Genomic DNA, 22,425 nt, shown 5'->3' on the forward strand with positions numbered 1-22,425 from the left:
AAAAGTAGTCCTGTACATTTGCTGGATGTTTACTTCTTAATTAGGGCCTGTACTAATTGCATTTCTCAGGTGACTTGCCCAAAGGTCTAACGCTGATCACTGAACAAGGGATAATTCACTAGAGGTGAGCCTAAAACTATCAGGCGGTTTCTCCAAGCTACATTTATCCCTGGGTAAGACTGCTTGGAACCAAACAAAGCCCAGCGAATTAAACAGGCCACGTCAGGCCTTTCCCAAACACCCTAGCAACAAAAGGGGCCGTTGGGCAGGGCCTGCCGTTTTAAGTCACCTGGGCTATGTTTAGCCTCTGCCCGTCCTCAGGGAAAGGCTCAGACTAATTCCATCTGGGTTCATTCATGGGGCTGATGGAGCAGCCACAGCCTCCGGCATCTGCCTGGTGTTTGCTAGAGTCATGCTTCTCCCTTGGGGGACAGGAGCCAACATCTTGGTAGCAACGGCAGCTCCTTGGCAAATGCTCTGGGTTGCTTCTATCAGGGGAAACCTCTGTAGGACAAATGAGAGGAGAAGGTCAGGCAGGCAGGCAGGCTAGCAGGAGTATGGTTGTGTAAAATGTATTTAAACCAGAGACAAGCAACCTGTGGCCCACGGGTCTTCTATGGACCACCAGGACTTTCACCCAGCAAATGGAGTGAACATCACATCACAAAATGGAACAAGGCTAAACATCACTTACAGCATTATCTTCAAAGCTAAATCAGTTTGGCCCTGGACATTAACCCAGAGGAGAAGCCGGGGCTGTCTGCCATTATTCATTCCTTGTGGTTGCTGAAAACTTGCAGAGGGTGGTATTGAACATATAATTCAGCCTCATGAGAATCCAAGTTTTTCTTTTCTTTTTTAATTGTTTTCTCTTTTTTTAGAACATGCTTCTAGTCCTCATCAGTGCAAATACACATTTGAAGGTGTGTGGCCAATGTCTAGTTAAATCTCAGAAGCTGGAGAGGAGCGAGGTTTCCAGTAGTTAGGTACTAACTAAATATACATAGGATTGCACTGTTATTGAGCCTTGATTGTATTTTTAATTGTACTTTATAAATCATCTCTCTATATTGTATTTTTTTCTTTGATAGACGCCTTGAACCTTTTTTGGGGAAAAGGCGGGATATAAAGGTATGACATAAATAATCAAGCACATAATAAATCAGGACGACCAAAGGCTCCTTGTATCCCCATGGGAAAAATCAGAATAGCCAAAATAAATAAAGAATGAAATCCCAGATACAAAGGTATTTTGCAATCATTCTGGAAGATCTTTGCTGGGGTAGAAAAAGATGGTTGGCTAGTTGGCTGGAGAGACGACAGTGGCAAAGGCCACACTACACATAATTAAGCGATGGAATTTGCTGCCACAAGATGTAGTGATGGCCACAAATCTGGATGGCTTTAAAAAGGAGATTAGACCGTTATCTATCTATCTATCTATCTATCTATCTATTTATTTATTTATTACATTTTTATACCGACCAATAGCCGAAGCTCTCTGGGTGGATATTGATAGCTACTAGTCCTGATGGTTAAATGCCACCTTCAGTCTCAGAGACAGTATGCCTATGGGCACCAGCTGCTGGGGAACATGAGTGGGAAGGCACAATTGAATTCATGTCCTACTTGTGGGTTTCCAAACGGCCACTGTGTGAACAGAAAGCTGGAGGAGATGGAACCTCGGTCTGGTCCAGCACGGCTCTTCCTGTGTTCTTATGGCACCTTTGGTCCGCTAGCAAGCGTACAACAGCCCTTCTAGTATGCAGCTGCAATACAGGCTCTGAAATACGCTTGCTGGAAAGAGAAGATGGAGTGAGGGAAGCAAGCTAGCTGAGGCTTCAGTGTCCCTGGGGCAATAACTGACTGTCACTTTCTGAAATGACCACCCGACTGACATGATTCCAATCCCTCTGGTGTCTAACACTGAACCGGCAAAGTGAGGCACAGAGAATACTGCAAATAGTACTGCTCCATCTTGGTTGGGATTGAAGTTTCCTACCCATCATCTCTCTGTATCCTCTTCTGGACAACTGGTTTGCTAAAGCCTTTCCGGCTGTTCTCGTTTAGACAGTAGTGATCTAACCCAGAAGATCAGATCTCCACCTCTGAACTGGTACTTTGAGATCTTGGACACCGGGAGAGAGCACCTGGACCAGGTACCATCATTGGCTTTGGCTGCTACATGTCTTTGTCCTTGATGGGCAGCAACAACTAAGCGAAACAGGCTTCAACACTCTTACACTTATGTATTGCTGTCAGTGGTGCAGCTAGGTAATTTCAGACCCTGGACTGAATGGTCGGGGTGGGGTAGGGGTGGCTTTTAGTTGGCCATGAAGCACACAATGAATATTTCTCTCCTCCCCGTCAGCACGGCCATCCCATGCTTTACAACTGCTTCTCCATTCCTAAAAAGGTAGGAACAGCAGCAATAGCAAAACTCTGTCAACCCTGATTTTTAAAAAAATGAAATAAAATTCTGAGTATGTGCAGAACCTTGTGAAGTATGGGGGTATTCACCATGTTTAACAAAACAATATCAAAGGCAGTTTACCAAGATATTGGTGATAAATAAAAGAATATAATAACAATCGTAACAGATAAGCTAAAACACCTAACAGTGGTCCTGGTTAAATCATTAAACTCCAACCCAACATCGAGGGCACAATCTTATGCATGTTTAGACAGAAAAAGTCTTAGAACGCCTATGAATGGATGGCTGGAGCATATTCGGAATTGTAGGATATTTTGTTCTGTGTAAACATGCATATATGGGCACCCTGAGTTGGAATGTTTGAGAAATCCAATTGGGGAGTCAAGTTTGACGGGTTTTCCTAAATTCGCTCCCCTCGGAATTTATTCCAGTTCCCGCTGGAGCACCCAACTTGGTCTGCAACGAGTCAGGCCAGTTTGCAGATTTCCCGGGTATTTTGCACATTTTGGCAGCTTCTGCAATTTGCACAAATTTCTGAGCAATTTGTGTAAATTTTGGCTTGACACCAAAAAGTAATAAATGAGTGAAAAAATGTTCCTGAAGTTGAGGGAAAAGGGACATCCCTAGCCTTGGGTCTTCCTTCCTCATATACTACAACTAGTACAATCCTGCAGTATTAGTACAGATAAACGTCTGTGGAAAGTAGAAATTCTGTGGACTCAGTTTAGACACTTGGCCGCTTGTTCACAGGTTGACTTCATTCCGATAAAGGTATCCCCTGCTGAACATGGTAGGGGGCATCTGCTGTGCATTCCCGCATACGTCTCCAAGTGCAACAATTTGTGCGGCACTTTGAGCAACGCCCAGGCTGCTCCCGACCTAAGAAAAAAGAGTAGAAGGTGGAATCAACTTGAGTGGCAGGCTGGGCAGGGCAGGTGCCAGACTATTTTGCTCCGTAGGCAAGGCGAGCTACTTGCACACACACACCCCCCCCCCAAAATATTGCCCTTAAAGGTCCTCAGGATCCATCCCTAGAATTCGACGTGGGGAGAAGAGAGGAAAAGAGGCGGTTGAGAGGCAGAAGTTTGGAGGAGGCCTTGGCAAGAGCGGCGCGTATTCAGCTGTGGGAAGAAGCGGGGGGGGGGGCTCGGGGTGACACGGACCCTCTCCTCACTTGCTTCGCCCACCCAGCCAGGGAGATGGCCCGCCCAAGGGGGGTGCTTGGGAGCACCAGCATGGTACCTTCTCTGCCCGTCCAGCCAGACTGCAGTGCGCCACTCCAGGCTCCAGTGGAGGCTCTCCGCCTGCCAAGTGGACTTACCGAGCGGGTCCCCGCAGGCGGCTGGCTGGGGCTCCGCCCCCATCAGGTAGAGGCCATGCCCCCTCCGCCCCAAAGGAGCCATGCCGCAGCAGGTGCTGGATGGGCCAAAGGACCCCTAAAGGGCAGTACTGCGCCCCTCTGAGGTCTGCGCCCTAGACGGCTGCCTAGTTGGCCTAATGGTAGCACCGGCCCTGAGGCTGGGGAACCAACAGGATAAAACACAAACTCCCCTTTCTCCCAATGAGCAAAAGTGTTTTGTAGCCATGAACCAATCAACCATTGCCTCACCCACAATGTAATATGAATTACTAGCAAATGGAGCAGGCTGGAATAACTCTTAGTTTGATGCAACAAAGCTTTTAAGCAAAGTTACACAGCTGTCAGAGTTGGATACGCTGTGCCCGCTGGGATCCCTTGGCATGATCCCTGATATGGAGGGCCCCTATAGCTGCCTGAGGGAGAGGTCTGTCCACTCCATTCCCCGGTGGGGGAGGGGGGCTGCCCCACAGCAAGGGCCAGTCCTATAATGTTGTCCTTCGGCCTGCTAATCTCCCCTGGTCTGCCCCTAGTGGCTGCAGATGTTACTGCAGGCTTCAGCCTCCCAGACGTATTTTAATTAATTAAAATGAATGTATTCTAAAAACAAACCAACCCCATGGTGCATACCCCGAGGGCCCACTTAGTATGCCCATCAAGTTTCAGGTGTTTAGGTTTCGTGGTCTTTGCACTCTGGTGCTGGCTGACATCCTCTGTTATTATAGATTGATTTATCTGTAACATTTATATCAGGGACTAGGTGCTTTTCTAATCCAATGAGATGAGGGCAACGACCCATGGCCAAGGCCTGCTTTGCTATTCAACCAGACTGATGAAGAGAAAAATCATGGGAGGGATGCCCCCCCCCCATTGTACATTGCATCACAGCACAAGTATTGCATCTGACCTTGCGGCTCATAACTCCAAATATAGGCTAAGTCACAGCACGCTCCCCTGGGTGTTTACTTACTGAGTTCGATGAGGTTTAATCCCAAGGAAACGACAGCCTTCTGCATACCTGACTAGGTGGAGGCGATTGCTGGAGGTGTCGCTACCCAGAAAAGTGTGACATTAAAAGCTGCCTGAGATTGATTAACAATGACATGGCTATAGGCAAAAAGTCTGGGCGGGGAAAGGACACCTTCACCGCCACCTGCCTGCCTCTAACTGGCACATTTGAAAGCAGTTGGGTACTTCTTCAAACCTTGGGATCACATTCCTGCATCACCCTTTTTTTACAAGAAGAGTTGCATGGCAGGCTGGAAAGGGGGCCAGCTTCGGAATTCAAGTAGGCGGAAAGAGGGGCTGCAATCACTGAGCGTTGAGAGTTATGCACTCTGTACATGATTAGAGGCACCGTGTTTCACTTCAGAATGCCACTTCATCCTTGTTCCGTGAATCCTGAACAAGGAGAAAGTCGTTACTCTCTGGACTAATTAATCTCAGCTGCACAGCCTTCCCCAACCCAGGGCATTCCAGTTGAGTTGGAGTAGAACTCCCATTATCCCCAGCCAGCATGGACATGCTGACTGGGGCTAATGGGAATTGTAGTTCAATGTATCTGGAAGGGCCCAGGTTGGGTGAAGTCTGGACAGAGCAAAGGTGATGCCCTCAGGCAGTCTCTGTACCACCACTTTCTCCTGAGATGGTTGCAGGCTGGATTCACACCAATGCATAACCACCCTGTCCCATCTGCAGAGGGTGCAGGAACTGATCCATTTCATACTGTCAAATGACCCATTCCAATAGTCAATGACTTGACTATTCCTTTCCAGACACCAACTCCCCCCAGTAGCTATGCTATTTGCAACCTCTCAAATTCATCAGTGTTTGAATGAATCAATGAACGAATTAAGATCTATCAGAAAGATAGATAACCCAGCCATCCTCTTTGGCTCTAAAGACTAACAATACAATCAGAACAGGTGTATTTACCGTTTTACAAATGCAAATGTAACTGCTTATGCTAGGTATTCCTGCATCACATTCTTTTCTCTTCCCATTTGCCCCCCCCCTCACCCCAATATACAGGCTATGATGCCTTTGTGAGGCATTATTCCTTCTAAAAAGCACAGCCACAGAGCCTAAACTTGAACATGTGCTACATGTCCCTACTGCCAGGAGACTATACCAATACATCAGACCAAATAACAGGCACCATAACAAGTAATAAATTCACTCGCAACCCCAAACGTGAAATAGCACCCTGACAGGCACAGAAAATACTCTCATCTTTCGTCCACGGCTCTGAATCTTACTCGGCCTTTTCCCCAGGACAGTAGAAGCCGGTGGTGCCTGAAAAATGGTTTAGATTAAGAATGAGAGAGGAAGGCTCAAAGCAGAACTAGCAGGGCAGAGACTCCTCTGCCAGCTTCATAAATCCAGGCGGTGCTAGCACAGCCTTTTCCAACCTGGCATCCTCCAGATGTGTTGGACTCCAACTCCCATCCACCCACAACCAGGAATGACGGGAGTTGGAGTCCAACGTAGCTGGAGGACATCAAGTCGGGAAAGGCCACGCTAGGAATGAGGAGAAATGGAGGCAGCCTTTTATAAATATGAGCCTGTGGCAGCTCCTCAGAGTTTGAGGGAAGGGAGGAAACGGGCTTTGACACTTTGAAACAGAGCTGTTGTGTAGGAACATCGTACTTTGGGCCTAAAGCTGCTTAAAAACCTTCATATCACATCCGCCTGTTCATTTCTCCAAGACAGTTTCACACAGCCACTGAACGCGAAGCAATTCAGAGAAGCAGGTTCAGCGCTTGTTTCCTTGGAAACACCTCAGGGTGGGAGGATGAGGTGTTCTTTCCAGCAGCACTCAGTCCCTTCTATTACATAGGGTTCCCAACTGACCAGAAAAAAAACTGCCTGGCCTGTGCTTAAGAACATAAGAAGAGCCATGCTAGGTTGGACCAAGGATCTCTCTTCTCCAGTCGTTCACTCGGACCCTGTTCAGACGACATGTTAAGCCATGGTGGTCAAGCATTTTGAGCTAAACATTATGGCTTAGCGTGTCATGTGAACCATTTCTAACTACCGTTTAAACACACTCACTAACCATTTGCTGTAAAAGTGTTAGCGGCCTAACTATGGCTTAGTGTGTTGTCAGAACAGGCCCATAGAGGCCAACCAGCTACCCATGGAAAACCTACGAGCAGGACACAAATGCAACAGCACCCTCCCACCCATGTTCCTGTGACCTAGTAATCACAAAATAACATGCAAGATTCAAAATGGTCAACTAGACACTGGGCATGAGGTGGTTACATCTCAAGCTAAAATGCACATACAAGACTCTATTTCCATTTTTTACAAAATCTTTCCACCTCCTCTAACTGGCTAAGCAAAACCCTCTTTGCGTATATCTCTGAATACCAAGTGATGACTAATGCATGATGGGCAAGGTAGTTGAGAGGTATACTTCAGTTTCCCCAGTTACTACAGGAAATCTAGCAGATCAAGCAAGAAGGGGAGTATTTGTATTCCAAGCAGGCCCATCCCAAGACATTGTGGTGCCTAAGGTGAAGGACAAGATGGTGGCCTCCCCATTCCATATACACAACCTTACCAGACTGAATCTTACTTCAATACCGATGGCAGGACATCCTCCTCCACCCCACCAGAGGGCAGCACACTAAGTTAGGGGGCACAGAGTCAGCTGCGAGGCACACAGTGGTCTTTTCCAACACCTCTCTGCCACTTGCTTCCCCCAGCATCTGTCACCTGAGGCAGATGCTTCACGCTGCCTAATGGTAGGGCCAGTCCTGGTTCCAAGGATTTGGTGGCGGAGTGAAGGTAATACCTTCCCATTATTTCACAGAATAAAGATGGGATATGGATGCTACAAGTAGCTGAGTCTTCCTGGCCTTCCTCTCTAGTGCATATTAGGTAGGGTGACCATATGAAAAGGAGGACTGGTCTTCTATGTCTTTAACAATTGCATAGAAAAGGGAATTTCAGCAGGTGTCGTCTGTATGCATGCAGCACTGGGTGAAATGCCCTCTTCATCACAACACTTAAAGCTGCAAGAGCCCTGCCCTCTTCTGTATCTTGTCACTCTACAAAGGAGGGCAGGGCTGCTACAGCTTTAACTGTTGTGATGAAGAGGGCATTTCACCCAGTGCTGCATGCATGAAACCTGCCGAAATTCCCTTTTCTATGCAGCTGTTATAGGAGCCCTGTTCATGCACCTGCCTTTACTTCTGAAAACAAGGTACATCTGTCCCTTTCCAACTGTAAGAGATTTACATTTTAGGGACCAGCAGGAGGGGGCTGAAACCTGACGGACCTCTCACTAACGTTTTAACAAGACAACCCTAAAATCTCTGCAGAAAGCAACCTGGGGGTAGAAAACTGGGACTGCTCCAGGTATAAAGAGATTGTTAGCAAAGGGGGAATTCTTTCCTGGCAGAAGAGGGGAGCAACCCTATTTGTGCTTTGATTGCACCATTTGCACAATATGAATGAATACAACAAACAAATACTATCGCCGGTAGAGGCTTGGAATGTCCTGACTGTTCATTTAAGATCTGTGGCGAATGATCTGGGCAGGAGCGCTGCTAAAGGGCCAGACTGCCCCCTAGTGGATGCTAGGTAGCTCACAGCCTATTCTACAAATAGGAAACTGGGCAGTCCCTCAAATAGTTACATTAGTCTTTTGTGCTAGAGAAATGACAAGAGGTAAAGGCGCAAGAACTATCCGTCCGCGGTCCGGCGGCTGCTTCAACTGACCCCGAGGACTCAAACCGGAAGACGGCCTGGTCTTCCGGTTTGAGTCCTCGGGCTCAGTTGAAGCCGCTGCTGGACCACAGACGAACGCAGGTAAGACCCCCCCTCCCCCTTACCTGGCTCTGCCACTGTTGCTGCACGGGCGGCGGCAGCAGGGCCAGGTAAACCCCCCCTTGCGCACACCACTTACCTGGTCCGTCGCGGCCCGTCGCCAGCTTCACTAGAGCCTGCGGCTCAACCTGGAACTGTAGGCCCCGCTTGGGGCCTAGACTTCTGGGTTGAGCCGTGGGCTCTAGTGAAGCCAGCGATGGGCCATGACAGACCAGGTAAGACCCCCCTCCCCCCTTACCTGGCTCTGCTGTCGTCGCTGCATGGGCGGCGCCAGCACCAGGTAAGGCCCCCTTACCTTTTTTACGGAGCTCCGGATCGAGGCAAAGGATCTGCCTTCATCTCGATCCACTCCGCTGCCCCCCCGATCCTCTTCGCCTCCGCCTTAAGGGGAGGCGAAGCACCCCGATCCGCTTCTGCTTCTCCGATCCTAAGAGAAGCGGAGCACAGCCCTAGCAAGAACAGACCAGCTCAACCCACACACAGAGAGGAACTGAGAATGCCTTGGCTTTAAGCACATGATTACTCTCAATCTGTATACAACCTGGACCTCCTCTCCACCCCTCGCTCTATGTCACTCTTTGCAACTGAAGCTGTTCAATGTACAGGGGATACAATGCATTAAAATACAATGCATTAAAATCAAATGGTCATGGCTTGCAAAATCTTGATCCCATTTTCTGAGTGATGCAATGGTGCCTTCTGCTCATTCACGGGAGATGGCTTCCTACTGGTTACCTCCGCAGGCCCATCTGCCAAGTAATCTTTATGCTGTGCTGAGTTAAGACTTTGGCCGTGAAAAAACAACAGTTTGTACAGAACTGGAGAAAATATATTATTCTTTAATAGAAAATATAGCACACAGTTCAGTGATGGAATTCACTACTACAAGATCTGGCAAAGGTCACTAACTCAGATAGCTTTAAAAGCTATTTGATTTACTTAATTACATTTCTATCCCGCCCAATAGTCAAAGCTCTCTGGGCAATTCACAAAAATTAAATGTGACAATTACAAAGAGGATAAGGCTATGACTGGACACAAGGTCTGATGGTTAAATGCTACTGCCAGTATCAGAGGCAGTATGCCTTTGTACACCAGTTGTTGGGGAACAAGAGCTACATTGCACTCATGGTCTATTTGGAGTTTTCTCACAGGTTGGCCACAGCGTGAACAGAATGCTGGAGGAGATATATCCGTGGCCCAACCCAGCATGGCTCTTATGAGCTCTAAACGAAATCAGCTGAAATTGTCCTGCTATGGACAGCAAAAGGCACTTTCAGAAGGAACTGTCAAGTTGTCTTCTTAGACTGCAATCCTACAGAATCCAATAAATGCTATTGAATTCAACCAGACTTAATTCTGAGTAGAAATGGATAGGATTGCACTGTAAATCTGTGTGAGATCACACCATGCCAATCCATTTTAAGCATGTTTGAAGCTTAGGCTTTACCCACTGCTTTCCAGTGAGAAAGTAATTCCTCATCTGGGGAAAACTTCAAGTGTTGTGTTCTTCTTCTACAACAGAAACCAATAACCAGGATTTCATATATTCTGGCCTTTATCAAAGTCTAGTCATCGATAACAAAGTGTTAACGTATAACTAGGCATGCAAGAATGTGGCTGGCAGTGTGCGTTCAAACACACTTCGAAATGCCAATTCAAAGTAGTACAGTGTGGATGCATCTCCACCTTGGATGCACATTCGAATTTAGCCAGTGATATTTTCCATAAAGCCGGTTTGTGCATGCACAACTCCTTAGCTAGACTGGGGAGTTTGGCTTCTCACAATGAACAAGATTATTCTATCTGTGTAATTTATGGTAATCTAGCAGCTTTGCATGTACGTATTAATTTTTCATGTTTTATTCTGCTTGTGCTAGATGTGGGGTGGAGGTGGCGTAGGATGAGGAGAGACAGAAAATAGCAAAGTCATGGACAGGACATGGAATAATGGGCTCAAGTTACAGGAATCCAGATTCCGGCTGGACATCAGGAAAAACTTCCTGACTGTTAGAGCAGTATGACAATGGAACCAATTGCCCAGGGAGGTCGTGGGCTCTCCCACACTAGAGGCATTCAAGAGGCAGGTGGGCAACCACCTGTCAGGAATGCTTTAAGGTGGATTTCTGCATTGAGCAGGGGGTTGGACTTGATGGCCTTATAGTCCCCTTTCAACTCTACTATTCTATGATTCTATGAAGGCTCACCATGTAACCACAAGAAAAACAGAACACTTCACCTCATTCTAATCATTGCACTAATGATTGCGGAGAGAATGGCTTGAAAGTGCTCAGGCAATCTTAAAGGCTTGAACCCCACCCCCACAAATAATAAAATAAAAACTGCTAAGTTTCAGGATGCTGAAGCCTGTACCCAATACATCATGGATGGGGAATTTGTGGTCCTCCAAACATTGCTAGCCTGCAACACCCCTCACCATTAGCTATGGTGGCTAGTGGGGACAGGAACTGCAGACTAACGACATCTGGGAAGCCGCCTGTTCCATACCACTGTGACAATGCACAATTCCACATGTATGCAACATGATCAGAGAATACACACACAGCCCTACTCATAAGGTGCATCTTTAATACTGCATCTAATTAGGAAGACAGGCCAACATAGCCAGCTGAACAATAACTTTGGTAAGGACCTCCAATTGATTCTTAATTGTTCTCCCAGTATACATGCCGCATCATTTTAAAACAAAACAACCCAATACAATTTCTCCTCTGCACAAGAGCTAGAAGAGGCTAAAGCTAGAGATATTTATGGCTCAAGGGAGAGGGAGGCCTTAAGAAGTCTTCATTTTCTTTGAAGGGTATTGAGCTTCTTTTGGACATTTGTCATGACAACTCTGGAAGGCTGGGAGGTAAATGGATATTGTACATTCCATCGTCCACTCCTAGAACTTTGCTGATCTTAGCTCCCCAGATCAATGGATTCTACGATGTTATGCCACGCATTTGTCTACGTCCCCACCAGCCAGAAATTCAAAGCAGCTCCGTCTGTCCACATGAAAAGTGTGTTTACCGTTTCGGCCGTGACCTTTTCCTACAGGTTACCAGAAGCAACAGTCTGCACCCAGCAAAAGATTAGAAGTAATTTTTCTCAGCAATATTCATGTGCCCTATCCAGCTGAAATTCAGAGAATAGCATGAATGGGCTAGAACAACCTTTTCCAACCTGGCATCCTTCAGATGTTTTTGGACTCCAACTCACATCTGCCCCAGCCAGCATGACTAAATCAGGGATGCTGGGAGTTGTAGTCCAAAATATCTGGAGGGCACCTGTTGGGGACAGCTGCGTGCAAACCTCAAACGCACAAGCTGTGTACAATCAGTACAAAGAACAAGCACAACTTTTTCTCACTATTGGGGCAATAATTCTTGATTTTGCATTTGCAGCTTGATACTGTATAAGCATAAAGCAGGGGAGCAAGAAGAGGCTGAGGCAGAAGTTAAAAAGCCCAGTTTTCTAATTAAAGTCACTTCTCCAGGCCTTGTCAAAGTCAGTGGAATGGTGAAATTGACTAGCCTACATCACCAGCAAGACAAGAGTGATCAATTTCATCCTTATGGAAAAACCTAAATTAAAAAGAGTAAGTCTAGCTATTGCTGAAAAGCAAAAGGCAACATTGCCCTTTACCTTCTCATTTTTCAATGGCTATATGAGCACCAAGTAGCAGTCCTAAGCACTACATGGGGAGAGGATACTGGCAGTGCATACTGAAGATAAAAAGTGTGGTTGGAACAATTTTTGTTTATAAACTATACTGAAACGCCTGTGCAAAGAAATCCCTGGAAAAAGCCTCTAAAAGCTCACCTTATCTGCAGATAAGAGATGGTGTTAATAAGGTGTGTGGGGTGGGGGGATATAGAAGACCTATTATTTCTCAGTGGAGTTCACAGTGGCATAGAGAAAAAGGGTAACCAAGAAACAATTCAAGAGAGAATCTGCAAGAGTCCATGGCTGAAACACACTGTAATTCCATTTTGGAGACAAGGCATCCATTTTGTGGGCAGAGGAAGAACATCTACATAAAAATTACTGATTGAAGACTTAATTCTTAAAATAAAAACTTTAAACAAACTGAAATAGAAGAAAAAGTGGTCACTACTCGATGAACACTGGTTCTGTAGAGAGGGTGGGGTGGGCAGGAGGTAGATCAAGGTCTACTGGTAGACCTCCAGGGGATTTGCAATTGATTAGCAGCCGTTTTAGACTCCCAGTGGTTGAGCTAAAAGCCTTCTACACCTGCTGAAATTCCCTTTTCACTACAACTGTTAAAGATACAGGAGCCCTGTCCTCCTTCATTAAGGTGCTGAAAATCAAGAACATTTGGGGGAAAATAGGAGTAAATGTGTGTGTGTGTGTGTGTGTGTGTGTGTGTGTGTGTGTGTGTGTGTGTATGAGAGAGAATGCATAATCTGTGCACGCTCTGGTTCTGGTCCTGAAAACAAATTCCTGGCCTGAGCATGTGCCCAGACACACCTTATTCTGCATCTCTGTGTTCCCCTGCATCAGCCTGGCTCCAATGGGTGGACCTCAGGGTTCTAGTGAAAAACAAAGGACTTCCCATAAACCCTGAAGTCTGCTCACCGAAGTGTATGCAGACGTTAAGAACAGCAACAACACCATCTGGTGGCAACAGAAGGCACTGAGCATCAACCAATCAGTAAAAAAGTGAAGTCACCCTCTGGGATGTTATTGCTTATTTATATAGCACCATAAACAAAATAAAGACAGGTCCTTGCCTCAAGGACATAACCTAAATTTTCACAAAGGGAGGGAAGAGAAAGGCAAGGCTACCAGGAGATGGATATATGAGCAAATGTAGTTACATAAAGTTAGGTTTTATTTTTAAGGGAGAGTGGAGATTATGGGAAAAAGCCAAGGCATCATAGGGGGAAATGGTGGGTTTTGAAGAATGATTTGACAGGGGAAAGTTCCATGCATAAGGGGCAGCGATGTAGAATGGGCAGAGTTCTTTAAGGAGAGAAGACATGTTTTGAGGCTTGGGTGAGATGGAAAAACATAAGCAGCAGGCCTTACCATTAGACAGGGTGAGGGTGTCACTTCAACACAGCAGGATTTGGGCGTCCTGAAAGGGCAGCTAATTGTTATTTACTCAGTTGTATTTTTACTGCCAGAGATGGGGAAAGGCGCTCGTGGGATTTTTCTGCCTACGGTGCCAAAATTACTTGGCTGGCCTTGGATGTGATGGACCCTGGCATGGGTGGGAGGAGTGACATTGGCTGCTTTGCCTCAAGTAGCAAAACATCACGGGCCGACCCCACAGCCTTGGGCAGAATGAGAAATAAAGGCAGCAAATTCCGGTGAAGCAAGACCTCCTGCTGAAATCAAGGCCCGCTCCTAGCCAAGACGAGGCACCCCAAAATAATGGTTGGCTGTAAATTGTACAAGACCCCCACCTCCACCCTGACACAGCTCAACCAGGACGGGTGTGAGCAAAATGTTTCTTCTGAAGACTCTCAGAGTTTGCTGAGCGGTATCTCCACAGGTTCTTTTTGGAGCCTCCAGACAACCTGGACCCTGTCATCCACCCGGTCTAGTTCCCGGAAGCCATGCAAGCTTCTGCTGCAGATGTATTCCAAGATGGCGGGCTGCAGGACCGTAATGGGAATACTGAAGTTCAGGTGGGGGTACGTCACTCCTATGCTGTTATCCCTCGTGTTGCTGGCAACGATACCTGTAGTGGGAGTGTGGGAGGGGTGGGGGAAAGAAGAGTAGGGTTTGACAAAGTTCTTATTACTTTAAAAGTCTAAGGACACCACCACCGCACACAAATGGCAAAATTTCTTACACTACTTCAGAAGAAACCACACACTAAACAGTAGTAGACCAGGGGTGTTGAACCTCTTCCAGCCTGAGGGCCGCATCCCATTACAGAATTCTCGGGGGCCGCATTCCAGCAGTGGGCGGGGCAAAAGGGGGAAGCAAAATGCCAAGAATGCCAGCCTATTTTAGCTTAAAGCTGCTTGTGCTACTTATATCGGTTCTTAATTATTGATTTCATGCGATTAGCTGCCTTGAACATTGATTCAGAAAGATACCACCACCACCCCCCCTATATATCCTGCCCTGTCACTATGGCACTGCGCTGCTTACTGGGTATAAGAACATAAGAAGTACCATGCTGGATTAGACCAAGGGTCCATCAAGTCCAGCACTCTGTTCACACAGTGGCCAACCAGCCATTAGCCAGGGACCAACAAAGCAGGAAATGGTGCAACAGCACCCTCCCACCCATGTTCCCCAGCAACTGGTGCACACAGGCTTACTGCCTCAAATACTGGAGATAGCACACAACCATCAGGGCTAGTAGCCACTGATAGCCTTTGCCAGAGATAGAAATACCTCAGACAAATAAATATAACAAAAATGGCAGAACTGGTATGGGAGTCTATTTTATTTATTTATTGCATTTCTATACCGCCAAATAGCCAAAGCTCTCTGGGTGGTTTGTTCTCTCTCAAAACCCATTCCTGATTCTTCCAAACTGTTCAGGATTGTTATTGATCCTCAGGCCTAAAACGTTAAAAAAAATGTGGTGAAGATCTACCACAGTTCCTGACAACTGGAAATCCCAGCCCCTAGATTTCAGTAAGTACTACTTGCATACTCTTAAACCAATCGTTTGCACGCTAAGGGCTAGAAACTTGTTTTAAGAAAGAAAGAAAAAACTCTGCGATTCTCAGAATACTGAATTCCACAACCAATTCCTATGCTTGCCCAGCGAGATAATCAGATAAAGGGAAATAAGAGGGGTGTGTGTGTGTGTGTGCATGCTCACATGCATGCATGTGCTACATACCTAGGAGTTTCCCACTGTGGGTGGCAAAGAGGGCTCCCCCACTTGAGCCTCCATGAACCGCACAGGTGGCCTGAAGCATCACAGGCTCATTGTGCACAGCTACCACCGACGACAAGATCCCTGAGGTTAGTGATGGGCCACAGGCGCGTCCGAAGACACCGAAGCCAACAATAGTCACGTCTTCTCCTGAACGAAGAACACACCAGATTGACAAAAGGCACACCAAGAACCACATCGTGCACGACAAAGGCATAAGTCCTATTCCATGGGTGCCCAGAGGAATTTCTCCAGGGGTGGGGTGGGGCAAGGTTGCACAGTGGTGCATGATGGTAATTCGGACTCATGGCGCACGCTGCTACAAACACACCTGTGCGTTTTCCTTGTGTGCCTGCACATGCGTTGTTGGTTAGACTTATATTCCATGACATTTAAAGGCCTATGCAGAGTGGCAGAACATCCTGAACTAATGCTGAAGAGGATTGTAGTTAAGCTTCACATAAGACACATTATGAACTCCAACTAAACTTTGGAGTGAGGGTTAAAGGAAAACTGAGAACAAGAGTGGAGAAAACCAGATACTCCTGCTCTGCACAAACACAGAACAGCAGTATCAATATAACATAAGGATGTCATATTTGATATTTCACAGGCCTTATCATAACTTTCTCATGAGTTGTCCTAGAACGATTTCCTTCATCTTGGAAACATTAATGTACACTGTAGAAGTTGAGTCTCTTGAGAATGTCTTTGGCAGAGGAGGAGAAATGGGTATGCTTGAACAGGTTTCTACAGGAGCCTGGACTACTCGTCACTTTAACTTTTACATTTTTATCAGCCACTTTTTACATCAACACAACACAATGTTTGCATGGCTTGAATTTTGAACTGCAGGAATGTTCTTTTAGAACTGCATATATATTTTTCTGGAACTGCACATTTTGTGTGTGGCTGCACATTTTGTATACATGTTTTTTTTAAAGTACCCGTGCTGGTTCATGAGGAAAAAATCCAAAATCCACTGATGGGCAATATTTTTATAAGGTCCAACCAATTTTTCACAAAAGGAAATGCGATCCCCCCATGTGTGACGACACTCATAGATATAATGAGGAACGTTATCTGCATGCATTGTCAGAGTAATTTTTTAAATATTTACAAACTGAGTGGGAGGGGGAAGACTTGAGTTAGAAAGATCATGAACTTCTGTCTTTGTTCCTACCTTTTTTTGTGGGGAGATAGACACACTTCTGTCCAATTTGAGCTAAACCTAATATGCTAGATTTCTGAATTGATGTTTTCAGGAAGCAATCACTTCCCACCAGTGAAGACCCCCTCAACCCAAAAACATTTTAAAATGAACCAGGACGTTCCTTTTCCAGGCCGTGGGAGTGTGAAACTCTGCTACAACTTCAACCATTGGCTAAAACCCCTGAAAAGCAAGATCAGGTCAATTTTGCTTCCAGAAAAGTGGCTGTGCATTTTGGGGTCATTAAATGATAGGGGAGGCACTCAAAATACAAAAATCACCTTCTCAAATAAGGCAGACTCGGTTTGAATCACCAATGTCCCCTTCGCCCAACTTGGGCTTTTAAGAACATAAGAAGGGCCATACTGGATCAGAGCAAGGATCCATCTAGTCCGGCATTCTATTCACACAGTGGCCAACAGCTGCCGACCAGGAACGCTCAAGCAGGATTGAGTGCAACAGCACCCTCCCGCCCATGTTCCCAGCAACTGGTGGACATAGGCTTACTGCCTCTGATACTGGAGGTAGCGCATAGCCATCGGGACTAGTAGCCATTGATAGCCTTCTCCTCCAGGAATTTATCCAACCTCCTTTTAAAGCCACCCAAATTGGTAGCCATCACTACATCTTGCGGTAGCGAATTCCGTAGTTTAACTATGCGCTGTGTAAAGAAGTACTTCCTTTTATCTGTATCTCCCACCAATCAGCTTCATGGAATGACACTGGGTTCTAGTATTTTGAGAGAGAAAAGCCACATTCTCGACACCATGCATAACGGTGAGTTCCATAGTTTAACTATGCCCTTCACTCATGTCAAGTCAACATTTGCTTATAATTTCACATATTCCGCTGCTGTAAGGATTCCAGGAGGACATCATGAGATGGGCAGAGATATCTGGTTGGGGGCAGATCGGGGGGCGGGGGGGGGGAACTGCACATACTGATTTAGTACAATACAACCCACTGACCCCCCAAACACACACACACACTTCAAAATGCTTAGACTTTGCACTTGACCACCTAATTATGTTATTCAGAGGAAGAGTTCTACACAAACACTTCTCAATCTAAAACTTCAATATTAAATTCCTTTAATAGCCAGAATGTTAAAGGGCTGGAGATTTATTCCCCATATTCTTAGACAGGCTAACACATGGAAGTAGGTCATTCTGCTTCCACCAAAAGGAACTAGGTGGATTGCTTCGCTATTACCTGTACGAAACTTGGATGCCAGAACTGGCACTGCAAAAGTGGACAAGCTTTCCTCTAATTCCACCAGGGCTACATCATAGGGGGAAGAATCCTTGGTAGCGAACACCACTTTCCCTTTCGCTATGGAAGCCCTAGGAGCAAAGAGAAGCTAGTGGTAAGGACACATCAGACTGGATATGTGCGGTAAAGTATGATTTGGGTGTTTGTGTTGAACAGCTAAAGCTGTTAAGGAGCAACATTCGCAACGGGTACAACTTGTTGGCAAGGTCTCACACACAGGCCCTGCTGAAATAAATGGGGGCTGCACAAAAAACACCAACCATGCTTGCCTGATGCAAGATACAGTTCCTTAGATCAGGGATGAAGAATCTCTGGCCCCTAGGTCTAATTTGGCCCATGGAACCCCTGGAAGAATCTCTGCTGTTATCTCCAAAATGAGATTGGAGATAACTGTGGAGATGCAGGCAGAGGATTCAGACAGCACTGAGATGAGTGGTATTAGGGGGAACAGCTGCTTCTCCTGGTGCCATCCAAGTCCCTTTCTCCGTGCTGCGCCTCTCTCAGCACGGAGAATGGCAAAATAGTTGTGGGGGGGAGCAGGTGATGACATCAGTGAGCGTGGCCATGCTCACTGATGTCATCTGCCCTGTAAGCAGTTGAGTCCCCACTCAATGGTAGTTCTGTATCCCTGCCTTAGATAGAAGTCAGTCCCACAGATGCCCTCAAACAATTTCCCATTTTTTTAGGGCTGATTCACACATTAAGAAAAGGCCATGGCTTGCAGGAACACAAATGCCTTTCAGGGCCACATTACAAAGGTACATTTGCCATAACCTGCACATGCCATGTCCAATTCTGCCCCCCTAAAGATACACACAGCTGAAAGGATGAGTTAGCCATGCACATGGATCACTGTTCTATGGGCACATGGAAAGTGCCCATTTAGATGCAAAAATATAATGCAAGAAGCAAACTCTATTCCATGTTTCATTTATATACAAAAGGAAACAAACTACTATTTTAAAATCATGTTCAACAACTGGGTTGTTACCAAGAACATTAACCTGAAATGGATCTTCTCCAAGTGAGCCTGAGCTCAGATATCTCCCGTTTTCTGGAAAGGATCCATTATTTGCACTCATGTTTGTGATACCTCTTCCATTCATAGGTGGTGGCCCCCAGTTGTGATATAACACACCAGACAGATGCTCTAAGATCTCACCCAAGTCATTTGCTCTTCTGTAACAGGTGCAGGCAAACCATCTGGATGGCTACAACTTCCCCAAAGCTAATGTAGAGAAATAAACTAACAAAGGTAGCAAAGCCAACAAAACGTAGACTCTATACACATGATAATTCAGACTTACTTTTCAGGGCTGGGCTGTAATCTCACACAGACACTAGATGCGCCATGGACCACATGTCGACAGGTCAAGACAAGCCTTGAATTGACCAGCACACCAGACCCCCAGATCGGTCCACATTCCACCAGAACCACAGCAGCCAACATCTGCTGATCTAGCCCTTCTCTGGCTACCATCATTCCACGAGGCGTGGTCACAAGTTCCATGGGGTGCGTCCAGCTTTTCAGACACCAACGCGGCCCAGAAAGGATGCTCCCAATGCTCTCCAGAATACGGTCGATGGCACAAACCAGAGTCAAGCCAACCCACTCAGTGGACTTCCAGCAAAGCGGAGCGACGATGATCCCAACTAGGTGGAAACCGATTCCTGACGTCATATAGACGCCCCCGCCTTCAGTGCCAGGTAAGCAGCGAGCGTCCGTCAGGATTAGGGCATTGCCTTCCCCGGCTGTGTTACTCACTATCCCTTTGCTGAGGGTATTCATGAAAATATCTGGGCAAAAGGATCCAAAAGGGGAGCCACAGGTAAAGACCGGGTCCCCCTTCCGCAGCAATTGGGCTGTGGCACAGCTCACCCGACCTGTGCGGGGGAAATCGCAACCCAGGATTCTCAGCAGGGCGAAGCAGTGCAGGAAAGGCAAGTCGTCCGCAAGAGAGGAGCCAGATTCCTGTCCAGCCTCATCCCCCCCAAAATGCCACTGATCAGACGCCCTGAAGACTTGGGAGAAAGCATCCTGGAACTGCAGGCAGGGGGCCATCACCAGCAGCTGGGCCTGGTGGAGGTTCAGGCTGCTGGGCGTCTTGTGAAGGTTTGAAAGCGGGTTGAATCTCAGAACCGGGATGTTGTCCCCCGTGTCCTTACCTGGCCAGTTCCTGCTAGGGGTTCGGCTGCTGCTGCTGCTGCATTCACCTGGCAGGAGCACCTGAATCTGGAGGTCTGGGAGGAAGCTGTCAGCCAGCAGGACTTTGCGCCGGGGCCAGTTTTGCCGCTCAGCCGCCAGAAGGAAGGGGGAGAAGATGGTCCCATGACAGAGGACAAGGCCGGGCGCCTGGGACAAGACGACGCCACTGCCGCTCCAGGGGCCTTGGGGCGAAGGCCTGCGCGTCTCGTCGGCGGGAGCAGGGGCGGGAGAGACGCGGACAATACAACCCGCGTCCTCTGCTGTCAAGCGCGGAGCCTCAGCCATGTGGGAAAGGGTCCGTTTGGAGGAGTGGAACGAGAGAAATCACGCGGGGAAGCGGCGCTGGAAAGGGGGAGCTTTGGGGAGTTGCAAAGAGAGCCCGGACGACCTCCGGGTCGCCAGCGAAGCACGTGGGAACTGGCTCCGATCCCCGCGATCTCACGCCTGCGGCAAAGTTCGGGCGCAACTCCCAGGGAGCAGGTGGGCGGAAGCCTCGCGCCAGCCCGCCGCGGATCAGAGACAAGTCGACCCAGGACCCAAGTCCTGGAGACGGTCGGAGCTGCAGCAGCAACAAGCGCCGCCCCTGCGAATCCGGTTTCAAAACAGCGACTAGGAAACAAGGCGAGCCCGAATCAGAGCAGAACAAAGTCAGGTGGCGGGCGGGCGGGAGGGGGAGAAAGTCTCGCGCTTATTGGCTGGCTGCTCGGCCAAACAAGAGCCCTGCGATTGGTTGAAGTGACTCGTGCTGCTACAGACGTCCTCTGCGATTGGCGACTTCTGGATCCCTGGCGAAGTTGTGGGAGGCTTTCGTGACCCGGGATCCGGAGTTAACCTGGTGGCTTACGAGGTGGAGGCATAGGTTGCCCCTTCCGACCTAATGCTCTCCAGATGTCTCAGACGATAGCATCCATCATCCCCTGCCCAGCGCGCAGCCTTCCACAACCAGATCTACACTACTGCTTTAAAGCGCTTTATAATAGTTTTGAGAACTGTATATGGAGTGTGTCCTGGGCCTCAACAGTTCTCAAAACTGTTATAAAGCACTTAAAGCAGTTACTCTACCCTGTGCCTGTTTGGTGCATTCTCTTCCCCTTCCTATTGTTTTATTATGATTTTATTAGAATGTAAGCCTATGCGGCAGGGTTTTGCTATTTTATTGTTTTACTCTGTACAGCACCATGTACATTGATGGCACTATATAAATAAATAATAATAATAATAGTGTAGATCCTGCCATCTAGGCTAGGGGTGCCATGAGGCGAGCGTTTTATTGCATGCTGGTTACTGGGCTCTCATGGATTTCCGCAGGTCCCTCTCACTAGGTTGTGTGCCTCCCGCCCTCTCTAGCCTTCTTCGCAAGACAAAAAACACCTGAGTGTCATCACACTGGGGAAAATCGCATTTGCTTACCGCCACTTCTCCCGCCACAGGTTTGTCCCTCATTACTTCCTCTTTCAAAAGAGGAAGTAAACAACTTGCACTGTGGCCCATTCAAGGGGCCATTTTGATGGCGCTGCTTCTGCTGCAGACAGCAGGAGATAGCAGCAACTTCAGTCTTTAAGATAAGTCACTTACTGGAGTGTTGTTTTTTGTCGGGGGAAGAAGGCTAGAAGGGGTGGGTGGCAAATAATGTTGTGAGGGACCCACAAATATCCATTGCTGTTTGGTTTGATTTGCTCTACCTCCATCATTGACTTAGGCCAGAGGTTCCCAAACTTTTTCAGGCCACCGTCCCCTTGGTTCCAAAAACTCATGCCCAGTGCCCCCTACCCTACACTATAAAAATCATGATTCAGAATAGCAGTTTTCAACGATCCACTACGGAAGATAACAATAAAATTCAAAACAGTAACAATTGAATATTTATTCAAAATCCAATTACATCTTTTCCCTCAACAAGCCCTGGGCAAGTGCTTCCCATTCAAAGGTGCCACGCTCCTCTGGATCCTGCTGGTCTGGGTGCCCGAGCTGAGCAGCAGCAGCCGGGCAGAAGAGCTGAGAATGAAATGGGAAGCACCCGCCAGCCACAGGCTTGCCAAGAGAGGGAGGGAAAAGAGAGCGAACGCCTCTGTTTTGCAGCTGGCATGGTGGGGCAAACCAAGCCAGGTATGCCTCTTCATTAGCGGTTTGGTGCTTTTCAAACATTTCAATTCACCGTTAAAAGGACTCTTCTTAAATGGTATTAATACATGTGTGTGGATTCTTCCCCTGTATGGCTTGGGACCAAACTACC

At 47.2% G+C, this 22,425-nt stretch overlaps 1 protein-coding gene across 1 annotated transcript; it reads right to left on the reverse strand.

Annotated features, from left to right (window-relative positions):
* Positions 1–9,518: 9,518 nt before the first annotated feature.
* Positions 9,519–20,714, reverse strand: TYSND1 (trypsin like peroxisomal matrix peptidase 1). Its single transcript, XM_063132995.1, has 4 exons — positions 19,294–20,714; positions 17,927–18,057; positions 15,469–15,654; positions 9,519–14,343 (listed from the first exon to the last, which is right to left on the reverse strand). The coding sequence occupies exons 1-4, from the start codon at positions 20,475–20,477 to the stop codon at positions 14,126–14,128; spliced, it is 1,719 nt and encodes a 572-aa protein (XP_062989065.1). The 5' UTR covers positions 20,478–20,714; the 3' UTR covers positions 9,519–14,125.
* Between the last annotated feature and the right edge of the window lie 1,711 nt (positions 20,715–22,425).

Source organism: Elgaria multicarinata, chromosome 8 (assembly GCF_023053635.1).
Source record: "Elgaria multicarinata webbii isolate HBS135686 ecotype San Diego chromosome 8, rElgMul1.1.pri, whole genome shotgun sequence".
NCBI lineage: Eukaryota > Metazoa > Chordata > Lepidosauria > Squamata > Anguidae > Elgaria > Elgaria multicarinata.

Excerpts from the sequence above, each read along its gene's own strand:
- TYSND1 (XM_063132995.1), bottom strand. The coding sequence starts at position 20,477 with ATGGCTGAGGCTCCGCGCTTGACAGCAGAGGACGCGGGTTGTATTGTC. Across the intron at positions 15,655-17,926 it reads GGCATCCAAGTTTCGTACAG|GAGAAGACGTGACTATTGTT; the intron begins GTAATAGCGAAG and ends TTCTTCGTTCAG. Across the intron at positions 14,344-15,468 it reads CCACAGTGGGAAACTCCTAG|GTATCGTTGCCAGCAACACG; the intron begins GTATGTAGCACA and ends CTCCCACTACAG.